Here is an 18,621-nt window from a genome sequence, read left to right as displayed (position 1 = left end):
AGAACAGCTTACAGGTGGGAGCTACAGTTTATAGGGGACAAATCCGGGGACAGCTTCCCTTTTAAGGATGCAGTTATTTTTTATTTTTGTGCATTTTTGTTTTTTTTTCCTCCCCCTCTTCCAAAAGAAATGACTTTTATTTTTTATTTTTCCATACACAGTCATATAAGATCTTTGTTTTTTTTTGTTTTTGTTTTTTTTGTTTTGGGTTTTTTTTGCAGAATGAGTTGTAGAAAGTACTGAAAAGTGGGGAAAAAATCCCAATACTATATTTTTTTTTTTTTTTTTTTTTTTTTTTTTTTTTAAATTTTATTTTACTGCTTTTAAAGGGAACCTGTCACCTGACCTTTAAGCTCTGTACACAGTCTATTGCTGATATTCTGGACTTAGTCACCTTATATTTTTTTATTTATCTAATACCTTATAAAATATATGTATATACGATAAAGGAGTTTACTTTTTTAGCTTTCAAAACTCATTTTCCTTTTTTTGTGTAAATGTATTGGGGATTGAGCAATTTCTATTACTAGAATATTGTATGAGCTTAGTTTCAGAATGGCTGAATAAATTTGTTGAAAAAATGCACCTAGTGGATTTGTTTTGCCCAATCGTATAATATAATATAATATGTATCGAGGCCTCCCGACTTTCCAGTTTGTTGGAGACCTAATGATTGAATGGTTGGATATCAATCGCCCGGGTGTTTTGTTTGGCGGGGAGATAAGTCACTGGCAGCGGCTCTTATGCGGGCGTCACATGAGACGATCTATCGTGCTATAGGTCGTTGGGGTCACTGTTTTCGTGACGCACATCCGGCTTTGTTGGCAACGTCGTCTCGTGTGACACCTACGAGCGATCGCAAATCGGTGACAAATCATGTATCGTGTACTCATCGTTTATTTTTAAAAAATCGTTTATTTTACTTTGCGCTGGTTGTTCATCGTACCCGGGGTAGCACACATCGCAGTGTGTGATAGCCCGGGAACGATGAACACAGCTTACCTGCGTCCCGCGGCTCCCACCGGCTATGCGGAAGAAAGGAGGTGGGCAGGATGTTTACGTCCCGCTCATCTCCGCCCCTCCGCTTCTATTTGCCGGCCACTATGACGTCGCTGTGACGCCGAACGTCCCTCCCCCTTCAGGCAGTGGATGTTCACCGCCCACAGCGAGGTCGCTCAGCAGGTAAGTACGTGTGACGGGTTAAACGACTTTGTGCGACACGGACAGCGATTTGCTTGTGACGCACAAACGACTGGGCGGGTACGATCGCACATGCGATCGCACGATAGATCGTATCGTGTTACGCCTGCATTAGGGTACGTGCACACGATCAGTACTCGCTGTGTCCTGGACGCGGCGGGTCCTGACCTGCGGGGCCGTGAGACTCCTCTGCGGGAGAACGCAGCTCCCCGTGCCCATGATCAGGGTTCGGGGTGCTGCAATCTTTCACTTGTGTTCCCCATAGGAAGAACACTTGCGACTCCGCAGCAAAGAATTGACATGCTGTGGCTCGGAAAGCTGCACCGCTGGTCAGTTCTCATTGCGGGCCGTACATGTATAGTGGGCAGGAGATTTCTATAAATCCCATCCAGTCTCAACGCAAAGTTTTGGACACAGTGAAAAAACGCTGCATCCAAAACGCTGCAAACACGGATTGTGGGCACGCAGCCTTATAGAGAACATAAGAACACTCAGCCGCGTGGATTTCCATTCAGCTAAGAGTTATCTAATCTGTATGGCCAGGTTTAGTCCCAAATGCAAAATGTGTAACCGTGCCGCCATCTACTATTTACAGCACTGATGGCCTCATCTGTGGCAATGGGACCATTGGCCCCTCTCTGCTAACTGCACCACAAGTTCCGTTTTTGTGGGGGGGGGGGGTGTTTATGAGTTTTTCAGTGCAAATGTCACAAAACCGTGAGCACAGCAAAGTCAATGAGAATCCTGATGTCTCCTGCACACTAAGTATTTTTTCTTTGCACATTTTGTGCAGAAAATAATCTGCAGCGTTTTTTTCACCCATTGACTTCAATTTGAAAAACGCTGCAATAACATGTTTTTTTGCTGGGTTTTTTTCTACCTAGAGATGCAGAAATGGTGCAGCAATTTCTGCAACGTGTGCACATAACCTTACAGCTCTTGGTTATTCCAGCACAGATCTGCTCAATTCCATCCTACAGAAAGAGAACAGCGCATTGTAGCTATTTTTCTTTTTTTTTTCACCTTGTAAACCATTCGACTTCAGCGCTTTCAATTGGAAGCTGTCATCGCCACAAATCAAGTGCGTTTTTTCTGTATCTTCCTTTCTCTCGTTTATGCTTGGCTTGTCACGTTGAGTGCTTCTGATTAGTCTGCAGAGCACTCTATTTACTTAAAAATGCTGCTCTTTTCTATTCAGCGCCGCTGGTATATTCTCTGTAATTATTTTCAGAAAGGCATAACATATTTCATCCTGCTTTACATTTCACTCTCGGGAAGGAGATTTCTTTTATATCTAGAGAGTTCGAAAAGCGAAAAGCAATTGTTGTGTGCTCCTTCCTGGCTCTTTCATTGTACTGTGATATGGAGGACGATACTTTGCTCTGGTCAGTGTATCCGCTATTGTTTCAGACGTGCAATGAATCAACTGACAAAAATATGTCACCGCATCCTACCTGAGAGAGTTCAACGATTGTTACCATAGGAACCACGGCCGGGCTTCATATGGCCTAAAGTGACTTTACTGTAGTTAGTAATAACGGGAGAGAAAGTTCTTCGAGAATCTCATGCAACTATTCTAGAGAGATGATGAGTCCTAACCCTGGAGACGTGGGGGCCTCCGATCCAGAAAAATGTCACATCTACAGTCTTTATTGTCTGACTTATGGGCAAATCAAACCAGAAAAACTGATAATGTATTGAACACAAAGGGTGATGAGCGGGCACTACCATGCTCGGGTGCTCAGTACTGGTAATTAGTGATGAGCGAACACTACCATGCTCGGGTGCTCAGTACTGGTAACTAGTGATGAGCGGGCACTACCATGCTCGGGTGCTCAGTACTGGTAACTAGTGATGAGCGGGCACTACCATGCTCGGGTGCTCAGTACTGGTAACTAGTGATGAGCGGGCACTACCATGCTCGGGTGCTCAGTACTGGTAACTAGTGATGAGCGAGCACTACCATGCTCGGGTGCTCAGTACTGGTAACTAGTGATGAGCGGGCACTATCATGCTCGGGTGCTCAGTACTGGTAACTAGTGATGAGCGGGCACTATCATGCTCGGGTGCTCAGTACTGGTAACTAGTGATGAGCGGGCACTACCATGCTCGGGTGCTCAGTACTGGTAACTAGTGATGAGCGGGCACTACCATGCTCGGGTGCTCAGTACTGGTAACTAGTGATGAGCGGGCACTACCATGCTCGGGTGCTCAGTACTGGTAACTAGTGATGAGCGGGCACTACCATGCTCGGGTGCTCAGTACTGGTAACTAGTGATGAGCGGGCACTACCATGCTCGGGTGCTCAGTACTGGTAACTAGTGATGAGTGGACACTACCATGCTCGGGGGCTCAGTACTGGTAACTAGTGATGAGCGGGCACTACCATGCTCGGGTGCTCTGTACTGGTAACTAGTGATGAGCGGGCACTACCATGCTCGGGTGCTCAGTACTGGTAACTAGTGATGAGCGGGCACTACCATGCTCGGGTGCTCAGTACTGGTAACTAGTGATGAGCGGGCACTACCATGCTCGGGTGCTCAGTACTGGTAACTAGTGATTAGCGGGCACTACCATGCTTGGGTGCTCAGTACTGGTAACTAGTGATGAGCGTGCACTACCATGCTCGGGTGCTCAGTACTGGTAACTAGTGATGAGCGTGCACTACCATGCTCGGGTGCTCAGTACTGGTAACTAGTGATGAGCGGGCACTACCATGCTCGGGTGCTCAGTACTGGTAACTAGTGATGAGCGGGCACTACCATGCTCTGGTGCTCAGTACTGGTAACTAGTGATGAGCGGGCACTACCATGCTCTGGTGCTCAGTACTGGTAACTAGTGATGAGCGGGCACTACCATGCTCGGGTGCTCAGGACTGGTAACTAGTGATGAGCGGACACTACCATGCTCGGGTGCTCAGTACTGGTAACTAGTGATGAGTGGGCACTACCATGCTCAGGTGCTCAGTACTGGTAACTAGTGATGAGCGGGCACTACCATGCTCGGGTGCTCAGTACTGGTAACTAGTGATGAACGGGCACTACCATGCTCGGGTGCTCAGTACTGGTAACTAGTGATGAACGGGCACTACCGTGCTCGGGTGCTCAGGACTGGTAACTAGTGATGAGCGGACACTACCATGCTCGGGTGCTCAGTACTGGTAACTAGTGATGAGTGGGCACTACCATGCTCGGGTGCTCAGTACTGGTAACTAGTGATGAACGGGCACTACCATGCTCAGGTGCTCAGTACTGGTAACTAGTGATGAACGGGCACTACCATGCTCAGGTGCTCAGTACTGGTAACTAGTGATGAGCGGGCACTACCATGCTCGGGTGCTCTGTACTGGTAACTAGTGATGAACGGGCACTACCATGCTCGGGTGCTCAGGACTGGTAACTAGTGATGAGCGGACACTACCATGCTTGGGTGCTCAGTACTGGTAACTAGTGATGAGTGGGCACTACCATGCTCAGGTGCTCAGTACTGGTAACTAGTGATGAGCGGGCACTACCATGCTCGGGTGCTCAGTACTGGTAACTAGTGATGAGCGGGCACTACCATGCTCGGGTGCTCAGTACTGGTAACTAGTGATGAACGGGCACTACCATGCTCGGGTGCTCAGGACTGGTAACTAGTGATGAGCGGACACTAACATGGTCACTGTTGGACAAAGGTCTGTGCCGCTTGAATGGCCTCAATGGCCTGAATTGAGGACCTCATTCTGTTGATCACCCACGCCATGTTCTGTCCATTATACAAGACTTTCCTGGTCAGGAATAAGTGTCTCTTACTTCTCTTTCGTCTCCACTAGGCTTCCTGCCTGGAATTCAATTGGCCAATGTCTCTTACGTTTCTTTAGGACGCACTATCTCATGTGTAGTGATCTTCACTCTTTGCGCATACCTGCTTACATGAAGCTCTGCAAGTAGTTAGACCATAGGTCTTTCACTTCCCAAATCATGGCCCTATCTGACTCAATACCAGGAAGTTGCATACTGTGTGCCCATGTAACTGCTCCCCTCCTGGTCTAGTGCCAACTATTAACCCTGTCTCTACCCAGCCAAGTGCATGCAAATCACCCAGCAGATATCACATTTAACAGAGTGCATTTCATTATAGTTACATAGGTTGAAAAAAGACCTAAGTCCATCTACTTCCACCTTCCATGTGATTTCCCCCCCCCCCCACCCGTTTTCCAGTATAGTATGTGGTAAAATAAATGGTGTCATTCAAAAGTACACCTTGTCCTGCAAAAATACAAGTCCTCCTATGTCTATGTGGATGGACAGAAAAATAAAAAAAGTTATGGCTCTTGGAAGAAGGGGAGGAAAAGTGAAAATTGGCCCTGTCGTGAAGAGGTTAATGGGGTTGTGTTAGTATGACCAGCCCGGTCCACGTGCACGAGTATGGGATCGCATCACGTGGCCATGTCGTGAGCGCACCCTTACACTGTGGTGCACGGGCAGCTAAAGGTGCACGGAAGAAAAAGCGAGGAAGATCCAGCAACTGCAGAGAGATATTCAGTCCATATTAAAACATCACATTTATTGGAGAAAAAGTATCCAGGTCTACGCTTCAAGTAAAAACACTTAGTCACGACCAAAGGCTAAAAGTTGCACCAAATTAATTAAGAAAGCCTGTGCCTCTGTATAGTCAGTGCATCGCTCGCCACTGGATTCTGTATGAAATATAGTGTGCAAAACGCCATCCTTCGGCCGAGTTCACACGTCCAGTAATCATCCGTTAGAGCTGATGCTGCAGAGATCTGTTGGCAAAAAAAAGTTCTGCAAACACAACTTTCTTGTCTGTTGTTAAATAAGTGATTTCAGCCGGATCCGTTTTTTTTGTAACATTGGAGTATATGGCGGATGGATCCATTACCTGATCACTATTTATCCATCCATTTCACTTGCATTTGTAACAGATCCGTTAAATAATTGCTATTTAGCCACCCGTTTTCTTGCATTTGTAAAGAATCTGTTTTGTTTTTGGGTTGTTTTTTTTTATTGTTTTTTTACAGGATCTGTTTCAACTGAGAAGCAATCCGTGAACCGATCCGTTCACCATATACTCCAATGTTAAATAACTAATTTCTGCTGAATTCGTTATTTTTAACAAGGGACAAAAAAGTTGTGTTTGCAGAACTTTTTTTGCCCGACGTGAACTCTGCCTTTAGGGCCGCTTTACATGCTGCGATCTCATTACCGATATCGCTAGCGTGCATACCCGCCCCCATCGGTTGTGCGTCACAGGCAAATCGCTGCCCGTGGCGCACAACATCGCTAGGAACAGTCACACTACTTACCTGCCTAGCGACGTTGCTGTGACCGGCGAACTGCCTCCTTTCTAAGGGGGGCGGTTCGTTCGGCGTCACAGCGACGTCACTAAGCGGCCGCCCAATCAAAGCAGAGGGGCGGAGATGAGCGGGACGTAACATCCCGCCCACCTCCTTCCTTCCTCATTGCTGGCGGGACACAGCAAATGAGAGATTTGTCGTTCCTGCGGTGTCACACGTAGCGATGTGTGCTGCCGCAGGAACGAGGAACAACATAGTACCTGCAGCAGCAACGATAATTGAGATTAGGGGGTGATGTCACCAATTAGCGATTTTGAACGTTTTTGCAACGATTCAAAATCGCTAATAGGTGTCACACGCAACGACATCGCTAACGCGGCCGGATGTGCGTCACACATTCCGTGACCCCAACGAGATCGCTTTAGCGATGTTGTAGCGTGTAAAGCACCCTTATATGAATTTGCCTGTTTGTGTCTCCCTTCTGCCATATTTGCTGTTGTGAAGTGTGATCCGTCTCTAGTACCAGACCGGGTGCGAGTCTTTGCCTCTTTACAAAATTCATGCTGGTAAGTGAGGCAAAGTAGGTTCCTGTACCTATAGTGCTGGCAGAATGCCGATGAAAGAAAGCCTCATAAGTTACAAAGCATACAAATCTGAAGTTACTGGACATGTTGGATATGGGCAGATGAGGAGGTGGATACATGACCCCTTTGCCCATTCCCCATACTGTACTGACAGTTTGATCCTTGGAGCCAGATTTGTGTCTATAGGTGACTTTTACATTTCTTCACTGAATGTAAAGCAGATTATGTCTTTTCTCGGCGTGATGAATGCATTGTACTGTAATACCTGATTGCAGCTCAGGACCCGACCCGCAGAAATCATCCAGTGATTAATCTTTCAACAGGTTGCTAGGAGCAACAAATGTTATTATTTCAACAATGCTGGTTTCCATAGAAACCTGAAGATTCCATGCAGTCTAATAATTGAAACACAGGTCGGGGTAGAACAGAACCTGCAGCACGTAAAAAAATAAAATCATGGAAATTCAGAACCTGATGAATCCGCAGATCCAGGAGCCGCGGAGACTCGGTAATTGTGACTCACCTGCAGTTATTCATCGGAAAGTATTTTTAAATCTGCCTTTTTTCTTGAGGGTTCATGAATTATACATAGACGCTCGGCCGGTCGTGCTGTATACCCCGGTCCGCGCCGCACTACAACGCTGTTGTACAAAATTATAAAGTCAGGTTATCTTTTAAGTGGATTACTCCGAGAAAATGATTTGAATTCTTTCCGCTCAGGCAAACATCTGCTGCAAGAAGACATTGCTTATTTGGGGGGGGGGAGTGTGGGAGGTAGGTGAGGGAACAGACAGCAGGTTATAAACAGCTGTTCATCTGCTTCCTACCAGGAGAATCCAAAAAATCAGACCGGGCTTAAAGGTGAGTTCATGCTTTGCATATTTGCTGTGAATATTCGGCACGTGCAGAAAATCCGCCGCTATCTACAGAACTGGAAAAATAAGAATCTCCGATACTCATTGCTACACATTCCTGTGCAGAAATACAGGAGGTCCGGATCTCACAATCTGCAGCGGGACAATTCTTACTGCTAATTTCACCTTTTGCAATAGAAATGGGGAAATCTGCATCAAAATCTGCACATAAAACCGTTTTGCAAAATCCTGAATATAAAAATACAAAATGAAAGGCCCATTGTTTGAATAGATATTACCAGAATTCCAACATAAAACAGTCTGCAACATCACATTTCCTTACACATGTCACTTTTTATTACAACATATACAGCTGGTGAAATAAGTATTGATATGAAAGTCAAAAGTTGAAACATTGTTACGCTTTTGCTCGTTACTGTGACGCCCTGGCAAAACCAGGTAGTCACATATTAGTACATCTTCCTTGTTACCACCAGAAACCCACACTTAGGCAACACACAGCCATTAAACCCTAGCCACCCCCTCGTGATAATAGGGACACACCAGTGGGTGGGATCAGGCGGATGTGAACGCCCACCTAGGGGTCCTGAAGTGTCAGAGGCGGAAACACGTCAGTTAGTCTAAGTTTGAGTTAGAGTTCAGTCTGAGAGGGTTTAAGTTTAAGTGTAGTCAGGGGTAGTAGCCTTGGACTACCCGGCTAGGTGGCAGACTGTGAACAGGGCCACAGGCGATGGAGATCCGGTCGCGGGAAACCTAAAGTGCACCGGGGCAGGGTTGTAGCCCGCCGGTGCCAACAGCGGGAATCCGGGCCAGAGGCCGTGCACAGTCAGGGTGCCAGGACCCTAGGGCGAGGAAGGTTGCAAGCCACCTCTCCAATTGGTCAGCCGGGGACAAGGTTTCAGACCTTGTTCCACTAACTACCCAAATAGAGCGAAACAGAAGCCCAACGCGCAGGATAGGGTGTCCGTCCAAAAACCTACTGAAATCCCAAGGGTCAGCTTTTGCGGGCCACAGCTCCGAACACATACAGAACCGGGAGAGGACTTCTCCGTTCGACACAAAGTCGTCCAAAGAGAAAGACAAACGCAAAGTGCAGGAGGAAGGGATTCCTGTTCAATACCTGGGTGCGGGACCCAAATGCACCCTTCCACGGCAGCCGGACATTGGCAACTTGGTTTACTACTGGACTTGTGTGAAATTACTGAACTGTGAGTACACCATTGTCCCCCCCCCCCGGTCCAGCCTGGCGCGCCACCTCCAGCAGTGATCACTCCCGTGTACCGACACAGGGCCCCGGGACTACACCTCCCCTACCCATGGAGGAGATCCCACCTTGCTCCCCCGCTCCATCAGCCCCGGGTGCTCCATCACCAGGCAGCAGCGGTGCCACCATCCTTCACCGCAAGCCACGGGTGGCATCACAGACACAACACCTCCCCTGTAAATATCCCCTTTTCCGACGGTTGTGAGGACGGGCGGCCGTGCGAGCCTGGGTCCGGTCACCACTCGAGCCACAGCAGTGAATCCGGATCCGAGCAGGCCCCCGAGAAGCAGCGGCCCCGCCCGCAACAAAAGTATTGAGCACGTCACCAATTTTCTAAGTAAATATATTTTTAAAGTTGCTATTGATATGAGTTTCTCACCAGAGGTCAGTAAAAACCTATCCAATCCACACAGGCAAAGAAATTAAACCATAGATGTTCCATAGATTAAGTTTTGTGTAAATGACGCAAAGAAAAAGTATTGAACACGTTACTGACATTTATTTAATACTTGTTACATTCTTCTTTCTGGTGATAAAGCTTCCAGATGCCTCCTGTATGGAGACACTAATTGCCTGCATTGCTCAGGGGGATTTTGGCCCATTCTTACACACACACACACACACACACACACACACACACACACACACACACACACACCTCACATCCTGTATTGAGACATTAGTCGCCTGCATTGCTCAGGTGGATTTTGGCCCATTCTCCGCACACACTCCTCACATCCTGTATGGAGACACTAGTCGCCTGCATTGTTCAGGTGGATTTGGCCCATTCTTCCGCACACACTCCTCACATCCTGTATGGAGACACTAGTCGCCTGCATTGCTCAGGTGGATTTTGGCCCATTCTCCGCACACACTCCTCACATCCTGTATGGAGACACAAGTCGCCTGCATTGCTCAGGTGGATTTTGGCCCATTCTCCGCACACACTCCTCACATCCTGTATGGAGACACTAGTCGCCTGCATTGCTCAGGTGGATTTTGGCCATTCTTACACACACACTCCTCACATCCTGCAGGTCCCGGCTTCTTCTATGAACTCTGAGCTTTAGTTCCTTCCAGACATTTTCTATTGGATTCAGCTCTGGTGATTGGCTCGGCCATTCTAGCAGATTTATTTTCTTCCTCTGAATCCAGTTAAGTGTTTCCTGGGTTGTGTGTTTGGGATCATTGTCTGCAGAAATGTCCACCCTCGTTTCTTCATCATCCTAGTAGATGGCAGCAGATATTTATCAGAAATGTGTCTGTAGATTTGTCCATTCAGTCTTCCTTCAATTACATGAATTTTGTGCCAGTGCCGCATGCTGAAAAACAGCCCCACACCATGATGTTCCCACCTCCACACTTCATTGGTGTTTGGTGTTTTTGGGGGCAATTTTGCCTTTTGTCTTCCAAACATTGTGTGTGTGTTATGGCCTCCAAGGAGTTCAGTTTTGGTCTCACTTGACCAGACTATATTCTCATAGTATTTCACAGACTTGTCTAAATGATGTGGAGTAAACTTTTAACGCTCTTGAATATGCTTTTTGTTCAGCAATAGTCTTGCGTGCATACAGGAGCGTGCATACAGGAGCGTGCATACAGGAGCGTGCATACAAGCCGTGGAGGGGGAGTGCATTACTTATTGTTTTCTTTGAAACAATTGTACCTGCTGATTCCAGTCTTTCTGTCGCTCTCCCCAGGTTTCCTTGGTTCTTGGACAATTCTTCTGATAATTCTTTTCACTCCTCTGTCTGACATCTTGTGGGGAGCACCTGGTCGTGGCCGGTTTATGGTGAAATGATTTTCTTTCCACTTCCGGATTATGGCCCCAACGGTGCTCACTGGAACCTTCAGTAGATTAGAAATTCTTCTGTAACCAATGCCATCAGTATGTTTTGCAACAATAAGATTACAAAGATCTAGAGTTGGCTCACTGGTTTTGCCCATTATGAGATGTTTCTTGTGTGGCACCTTGGTAATGAGACACCTTTTTATTGGCCATCAGTTGAACCAGCCGATATTATTTATCACTAAGTGGCAGCATTGCTTTCTAAATACGTTTCCCTGTGTCAGTTCTCATTATTACACATCACTTAATCTATGGACATCTATTGTATGATTTCTTTGCCTGTGTTGATTGGATGGGTTGTTGCCAACATCTGGTGAGAAATGTTATGTCAATAGCAGCTTTAGAAATGTATTTGCTTAGAAAATTGAAGATGTGTTCAATACTTACACTGACGAGCAAAAGGGTAACAATGTTTTGCACTTGTGCCTTTCAGACTCCATATTTCACCATCCTCTACAGCTCTGACTGTGAGACGACCTTCATTCTATAGACAATCATCTTCTCTATCTCATACATAAATGTAACTTGTAGCTATTTAGCAGATGATTAGTTGCAGATTCCTATCACTCGCTGTGTATATACGGTTTATCCTACTTATGTAAGTGAAGGTGTATTATTTCTCACTGAGTGCAGTAGTTCCATCCAGAGATGTCTCATAAGATGCTTCTTAGTAAATCCGGTGTGGCCATTATCTTGCAGACGTCTCTGCTTGGAGCGCTCCTCTCCATTTCTTATACAACGTTGCATTCTCTGAATAGCTAAAATAGAAATTGTTTAACTTTTCTAGAAAACTTTTACAAGGGAGTCTTACAGTAGATGAGCGCTGGCAACATTTCTGATATGAGGGGGTAATAAATGAATTTGGACCTCATACTGTATAATATTGGATCACGCATACTTGTCATTTTTTTGGGAAAAATGAGAACATGAAACATTATAAATCTGCGTATAGTTACTTCTATGTGATACTGTGTATAGCAGCATTAAACGGCCATAGTGGAAAAAATATATATATACCAACTTCTATACTTGTATTCGCCAACTGCTTTATGCTATGAATGAACTTTAAGTCCAAAATTATTTACGGGATTCATTTTATATTATTCCTGGTCTACGCTTTTAGCTGTATCTATTTTATCTTTCGGCTGTAGTCCGGAAATATTCTCCTTCCCCCTTCATTTGTATAAAAAGGATCACACAATGGGGAAGATGAACTATTGAAAATGCTCCAAAATTCTCTAAATTTCTATCTTAAATTGCGCCACATTCCAGAGGATTGGTGCAGCCCGGGAGAAGTCTGGGAGCCAGGAGTGGGAGGTTCAGATTAGTGTGGAAGTTAGTCGAAAGTCGTTTGCGGAGCGTAGAGAACGGGTGGGGTGATAGACAGAGATGAAGGTAGAGATTTTGGGGGGTGCCGCACTGTGGAGAGGATGGGGTGGGGTGATAGACAGAGAGGACAGTGGAGATGCAGGGGGTGCCGCACTGTGAACAGCTTTGTGGGTGAGAACAAGCAATTTAAATTTGGATCCTGTGATGTATGGACAGCCAGTGCAATGACTGGGACAGAACGGCGCACAGCAGAAGCGGAACCCCACTTATTGGCAGCTGTGTATAACCCCGCCTACACCACTGATTGTCAGCTTTCTGTGTATAATAACCCCACCCACACTACTGATTGGCAGCTGTGTATAACCCCGCCCACACCACTGATTGGTAGCTTTCTGTGTTTAACCCCGCCTACGCCTCTGATTGGCAGCTGTGTATAAACCCGCCTACACCTCTGATTGGCAGCTGTGTATAACCACGCTCATAACACTGATTGGCAGCCATCTGTGCACACTGTATATTGACAGAAAGCTTCTAATCAGTGCTGGGGCTGTGACTGGACTACGAGGAATGAGGCATCTAGTCCCGTAGTGTTAATCTCCTTTTGATTAAACACTGATTATATTGAAACAGCAAACCAGCCAGTAAGTGACACATTTATGAAATCAGGGTTTCTGCACCTACATATTGCTGCTCTCAGATTACATAGCAAAAACCTGCTGACAGATCTCCTTTAAACCTCTGCTCTTTGTGGGATTTTTTTGTCCAGTGGGCAGTCCTATCAGTGATTGACAGCTATCTCCGTATTCACACTTAGGACTGAAACTCCCAGAAAGAGCAGAGGATTACATGACTACAACACAAGTTTGCTGAATCTTTTCTCACAAAGTTCTACATCCTCCACTCCGCTCCCCGGCGTATAACATGGGGCTGCAGATTGGGCGGCATTTTCCTGGTGACAGGTTCACCTCTATGATTGATGACATTACATTCCGCTCTCATTTTATCCTCCTTGACATATATAGACTTCATTGCGTCTTCCGCTTGACTCCATTAATGAAGCAAAATGTAATCTTACAGATAATTACCTCTAACATATCTGAAACCGAAGAGGATCCTTGAATAATTTTATGATGTCAAGCACATGAAGATGTCCGTGTGTCTGACCGGTGTAGTGTGATGAGCGGAGATGGAGGCTTTATGTGCTGTGTAACGGCATTGTGCATTGCTGAATTACGGTATATCTGTGTGTGATAGTGTACAGATATATTGTAACTATCCCCAAGCGTTATCCAGTGTATAGTCCTGATACTACAATAACATTGTATCGAATAGAACATTCAGTTGTTACATCTACTGCCGTCAACGTTACTAAATCCTAGAGAGAGGTCCGTATTCCGCTTCCTACACACTGCCATCTCGGCGCCTCTTCTGCTACGTTTTAGTTGCAATCTTCAGACCCCTGATTAAATTTGATGCGCAGAACCCATTTGGGCCGGGCTGTAGTGACCCGAGTTTTATGCAGGGCATCACCATCTGTGTATTGGTGGTGTGAGATCTGTGACCTAAAATCATTTGACCCCTAAAAAAAGCTGTCTTATCATCCTGGAGTCGTGAAACAAGCGTTGCTGCACGCTGCACAGGAGAACCCTCCGGCCAGCGCCGCTTCGACTGTGTAAAAGAGCAGCGTACTTTGAAAATGCCGTGACGTCACGCACTGTAGCGGGTGCACTACAGATGCCCCCTGCTTGCAAAGAGTTGCAACGCATTTCAAAGGATTACACGTCCTTTGTCTTTAGTCCTACCCTGACGAAGAAGGATGTGTAGTCCTTTGAAACGTGTTAGAACTCTTTGCAACAAGTGGGCATCCATAGTGCGCCCGCTACAGTGCGTGCCCTCACAGCATTTTCAAACTACGCTGCTCTCTTACACAGTCGAGGCACCGCCGGCCGGAACGTTCTCCTGTGCAGCGCACACCAACGCTTCTTTCAAGACTCCTGAATGATAGGACAACAGGACAAGTATTCTCATCATCCACGGAAGCAGCTCTCTGCCACGCGCCATATATATGACCGCACAGGACACTTTAAAGTAAGTGGTAGGCTCGTTGTGGCGCCCCAGAGGCTTCAGTTGCCACAGGGTACTGCTCCTCACTTAAGGTGCGGTACTCATCCCAGGTAAGGAAGAGGTTAATCACTGGTGATTCTCACATTCACAAACCACACACAGTTAGGTGCTTTCCCACTGGGATTGGCCTAGGGTATATATGGAGGTGGCCATTACGAGGCATGGGACTTTCACAGTCACTAGGACAGCCACCTACAGGGCGGCCACCACTTGGGGAAAAGGAAAGAGCATCTTCACACTTGTGGAGTTACCCCTGGGCACAGCTTGGGGGAAGGAGGACAATTGGGACCTTGGTCCAGACATTACCTTACACTTCTGGGAGCACTACAAGACTCGTGGCTTGGAGCATCCAGCTCAGCCCGGGTCTCTACAGCTACCGGGGATTCCAGGGTCTGCGGAGTGCACAGGAAACACCCGCGACCCGTTCCATATTCCATACTCTGGATTGGAGGGACCCAGACCAGAAAGGACTCACAGTGGAAACACCGGTGGTGATTTCCAAATTATCCGGGATCGGCTGGGGCCCATCACTGCAGAAACCAGCACTCCATGGGCGGCTAGCAGACAGTGAGTAAAGAACTTGAACCGCAACCAATATGGCGCAAGCAAGGATGGGCTGACATCACCCCGCGCTTCGGGGCCAACGGCTACTACCAATACCATCATCCTCCCCTGGGGCCAGGCTCTACCTGTGGGGAGCCGAACCATCCGAGCTGCGACACCATCCGCCCCAGAGGACAGCACCCACAGTGGCAGCTAATCCCTGGCCGCACACCACAGGTGGCGTCACGAGATAACTACTCCCAACATCCTCAACCCCTTCATCCTCATCATCCCACCACCCTTCATCCCTTTGTGGACACGTCGGGGTCACAAAACTGGGCAGGGCCACCCGTGACATCCCCTGAACCTCACCGGCCCGGTGAATAGTATTCCCAAGACCCCGTGGGGTGCTTCATCATCACTGTTTGATTAGTCTAGTCTACAACAGTTGTATCCGATGACTTGATATAATGGATGGTTCCTCTGTAGTAGTACTTTTATCTTAAATTTACATACACCCTTGGAGATTAACCCTTTGAGGATTGGGAAATCAGCCTTCCTTTTATAGGCCATTCTTATTCTATGAGTATTCTCTCATCTATGAGCCTTTTGTTTTTGTTCTATGGCTTGGGAAGCGCGGTGGCCATTGATAATTATTTATTTGGCGCTCCCAGTTGGCCACCAGCAGCTCCTTTAGCTTACTTTAGTGCGGGTGATTTTATTATTAATTTTTTTTTTATTATTTTTGTTGTTAAATCTGTAAACAAAACCAGAAAATAAATAAGACCCTGCTAAAGAAGAAACCATCTTCATCATCGCAGTGCGTGAGCCGTGCCGCCATCTTTCTCCGGCCCAGCTTGGCTCACCGCTCATCCGCAGAGTCCTATAAATCTTGTTGTTTTTTCGCCTCGTTGTTGCACTTACAAAGTACAGTAACAATGTAATAAATATCTGAACACGCAGGTCACAATGTGCGGAGACCGGGCCAGGAACATTTCAGACGGCTTTATAGAAAGTTTCCGCTTCGTGTAGCGTGAAATGACGGTACTTAGCGCTGACCTCGTATTTGCGGTCCTCGCGCTCGGCCGCCCGTTTATTCATTATGTGATATCCCAGCAATCATGGCAGCTTTCCTCTCTGCTTGTTTGTAGGTCAGTGTAGAAGGATTGTGCCGCCGGAGTCCGGCTCGTTACATATCGTGCACGGGAATGGCTCTTCAGTCGGGACAATTATTATGTTCCAGTGCTCCTCGTCGTATCAGTTGGTTGGAGAAGACTTAACGACCTGTGTCTGGAAAGGAAATAACACCTTGTGGACGGCCGGAGCGCCTTCTTGTAAACGTAAGAGGATTATTTTTTTATCAGTCATTGTGGTTACTGTACAGTAGTAACATCGCCGGTGTCTTCACATGTGACCTTCAGGTTTATATTTACAATATATGTTTTCCAGAACGCTTATTCCCTGCCCAAGTATATCGATAAATGTCTGCTCATGTTGGGTCCCTCTGCTGGGGACACCATCGATCACCAGAATGGGACTCATCAGCCGCTCTTTTTAGCTGCAGGCAAACTGCATGGCTGCACATGCGCAAGACCACTATTCATAGAGCATGGGACCATTGTAGACTGCCGAGTACAATGCCCTGCTATCTCCTGCCGTCTCGCAGCGGGCATGTGTGACCATACCCGTCCATTCATATTCATCCGCAGCTAAAAAGAACAGAAGCACGAGGCCCCGTTATATAGATCGTAAAAGGAACTGTCTTTTGGGTCCCTTTTTATTTACCAAAGCAAAAACTGTTTATTTAAAGAGGAAAATCCTGGTGGTAGGTCCTATCTAAACTAAAGCCAGTGCTATACTGGTGCTATCAGGCTGCGTCTATACATACAGTGCTATACTGGCGCTATCAGGCTGATTCTATACATACAGTGCTATACTGGCACTATCAGGCTGATTCTATACATACAGTGCTATACTGGCACTATCAGGCTGATTCTATACATACAGTGCTATACTGGCACTATCAGGCTGAGTCTATACATACAGTGCTATACTGGCATTATCAGGCTGATTCTATACATACAGTGCTATACTGGCACTATCAGGCTGATTCTATACATACAGTGCTATACTGGCACTATCAGGCTGATTCTATACATACAGTGCTATACTGGCACTATCAGGCTGAGTCTATACATACAGTGCTATACTGGCACTATCAGGCTGATTCTATACATACAGTGCTATACTGGCACTATCAGGCTGAGTCTATACATACAGTGCTATACTGGCACTATCAGGCTGATTCTATACATACAGTGCTATACTGGCACTATCAGGCTGAGTCTATACATACAGTGCTATACTGGTGCTATCAGGCTGATTCTATACATACAGTGCTATACTGGCGCTATCAGGCTGATTCTATACATACAGTGCTATACTGGCGCTATCAGGCTGATTCTATACATACAGTGCTATACTGGCGCTATCAGGCTGATTCTATACATACAGTGCTATACTGGCACTATGTATAGAATCAGCCTGATAGCTGAAAAATCATCTGAGAGGAGCTCAGCGAAAGACAGATAAGAGTTAAAAGTGCTACAGAAGCTCACTGATGGATTCTTAGTTAACTTATTTTACAGCCACCAATGGATTGTGCAATAAAGATCCCGTAAAAGTCACAAAATTTTGAGTGCAACCCATTTATAATTTTATCTTTGGACCAGAAGCATCCATTTGCATAAAAAAAATTACCTTCACAGTTGTCCACGTCCTCTTTAATGCTGCACTGCTGTGGTCATTGCAAAGCAAATGTGTGGCCAGATGTGGCTTTCAGTAATTTGATTTGCTGCGGGTTTTGTGAAGCTGAACCCATCACAATCAACTGATCTGTTGCTGGACTTGTGCAAAAAAACCTGCAATTTTCCAAGAGAAAAAAAGCCTTGTCCTCCACCGATCTCATATTCATGTACTTTCATAGGAAAAGCCTTAAAGGGGTTAAAGTCGGCCCTGAGGAGACCTCGTTAAATAAACATGTTGTTGTTTATGGAGCGTTCTATTAAATAAGGTTGATGTAGAAGGAGAGATGTTTATTCGTTATCGCTGACTCATCGCTTCTCTCCCATCTGTCAGCGCTGACTGTGGAGCACGATGCGAGGAGCCGAAATGTAGAGCAGCGAGATCCCAGATTACAAAAAGCCTAAAATCACAAATTAGAAACAGCAAAACCACTCAATAATCACTGGAGAAAATGCTAAAATAGATAATAATAAACTCTGTTTGATACAAATAATTAATGGCCCCAGCACCGCAATATCGCAAGGCATACTGCCATATGGACAATTCCACATTGACTTCAGTATCGTGTGATCACAAGGTGTATGTGGTGAAGAAATTATTGATCTGCTAAAAACTATTGATTGTTTTAGAAAGTAATAAGTTCTTGCTGAATCAGCAATATTTGCTACAAACGCACACAGTGAGATATTTTCTATATATACTACACGCGCGCGCGCACACACACACACACACACACACACACACACACA

General features: G+C 46.2%; 1 protein-coding gene across 1 annotated transcript in view; it reads left to right on the top strand.

Moving 5' to 3' along the window:
- SUSD3 (sushi domain containing 3) overlaps window positions 1-18,621 on the top strand; it is an 83,627-nt gene that overhangs the window by 31,225 nt on the left and 33,781 nt on the right. Inside the window, exon 2 of the mRNA XM_075321299.1 lies at window positions 16,219-16,407. Coding sequence (XP_075177414.1) covers window positions 16,219-16,407 — 189 coding nt within the window. The remainder of the gene's footprint in view (window positions 1-16,218; window positions 16,408-18,621) is intronic.

Source organism: Anomaloglossus baeobatrachus, chromosome 8, assembly GCF_048569485.1.
Source record: "Anomaloglossus baeobatrachus isolate aAnoBae1 chromosome 8, aAnoBae1.hap1, whole genome shotgun sequence".
NCBI lineage: Eukaryota > Metazoa > Chordata > Amphibia > Anura > Aromobatidae > Anomaloglossus > Anomaloglossus baeobatrachus.
The sequence above is the reverse complement of the archived record's forward strand: the minus strand, read 5'-3'. Positions and strand labels throughout refer to the sequence as shown.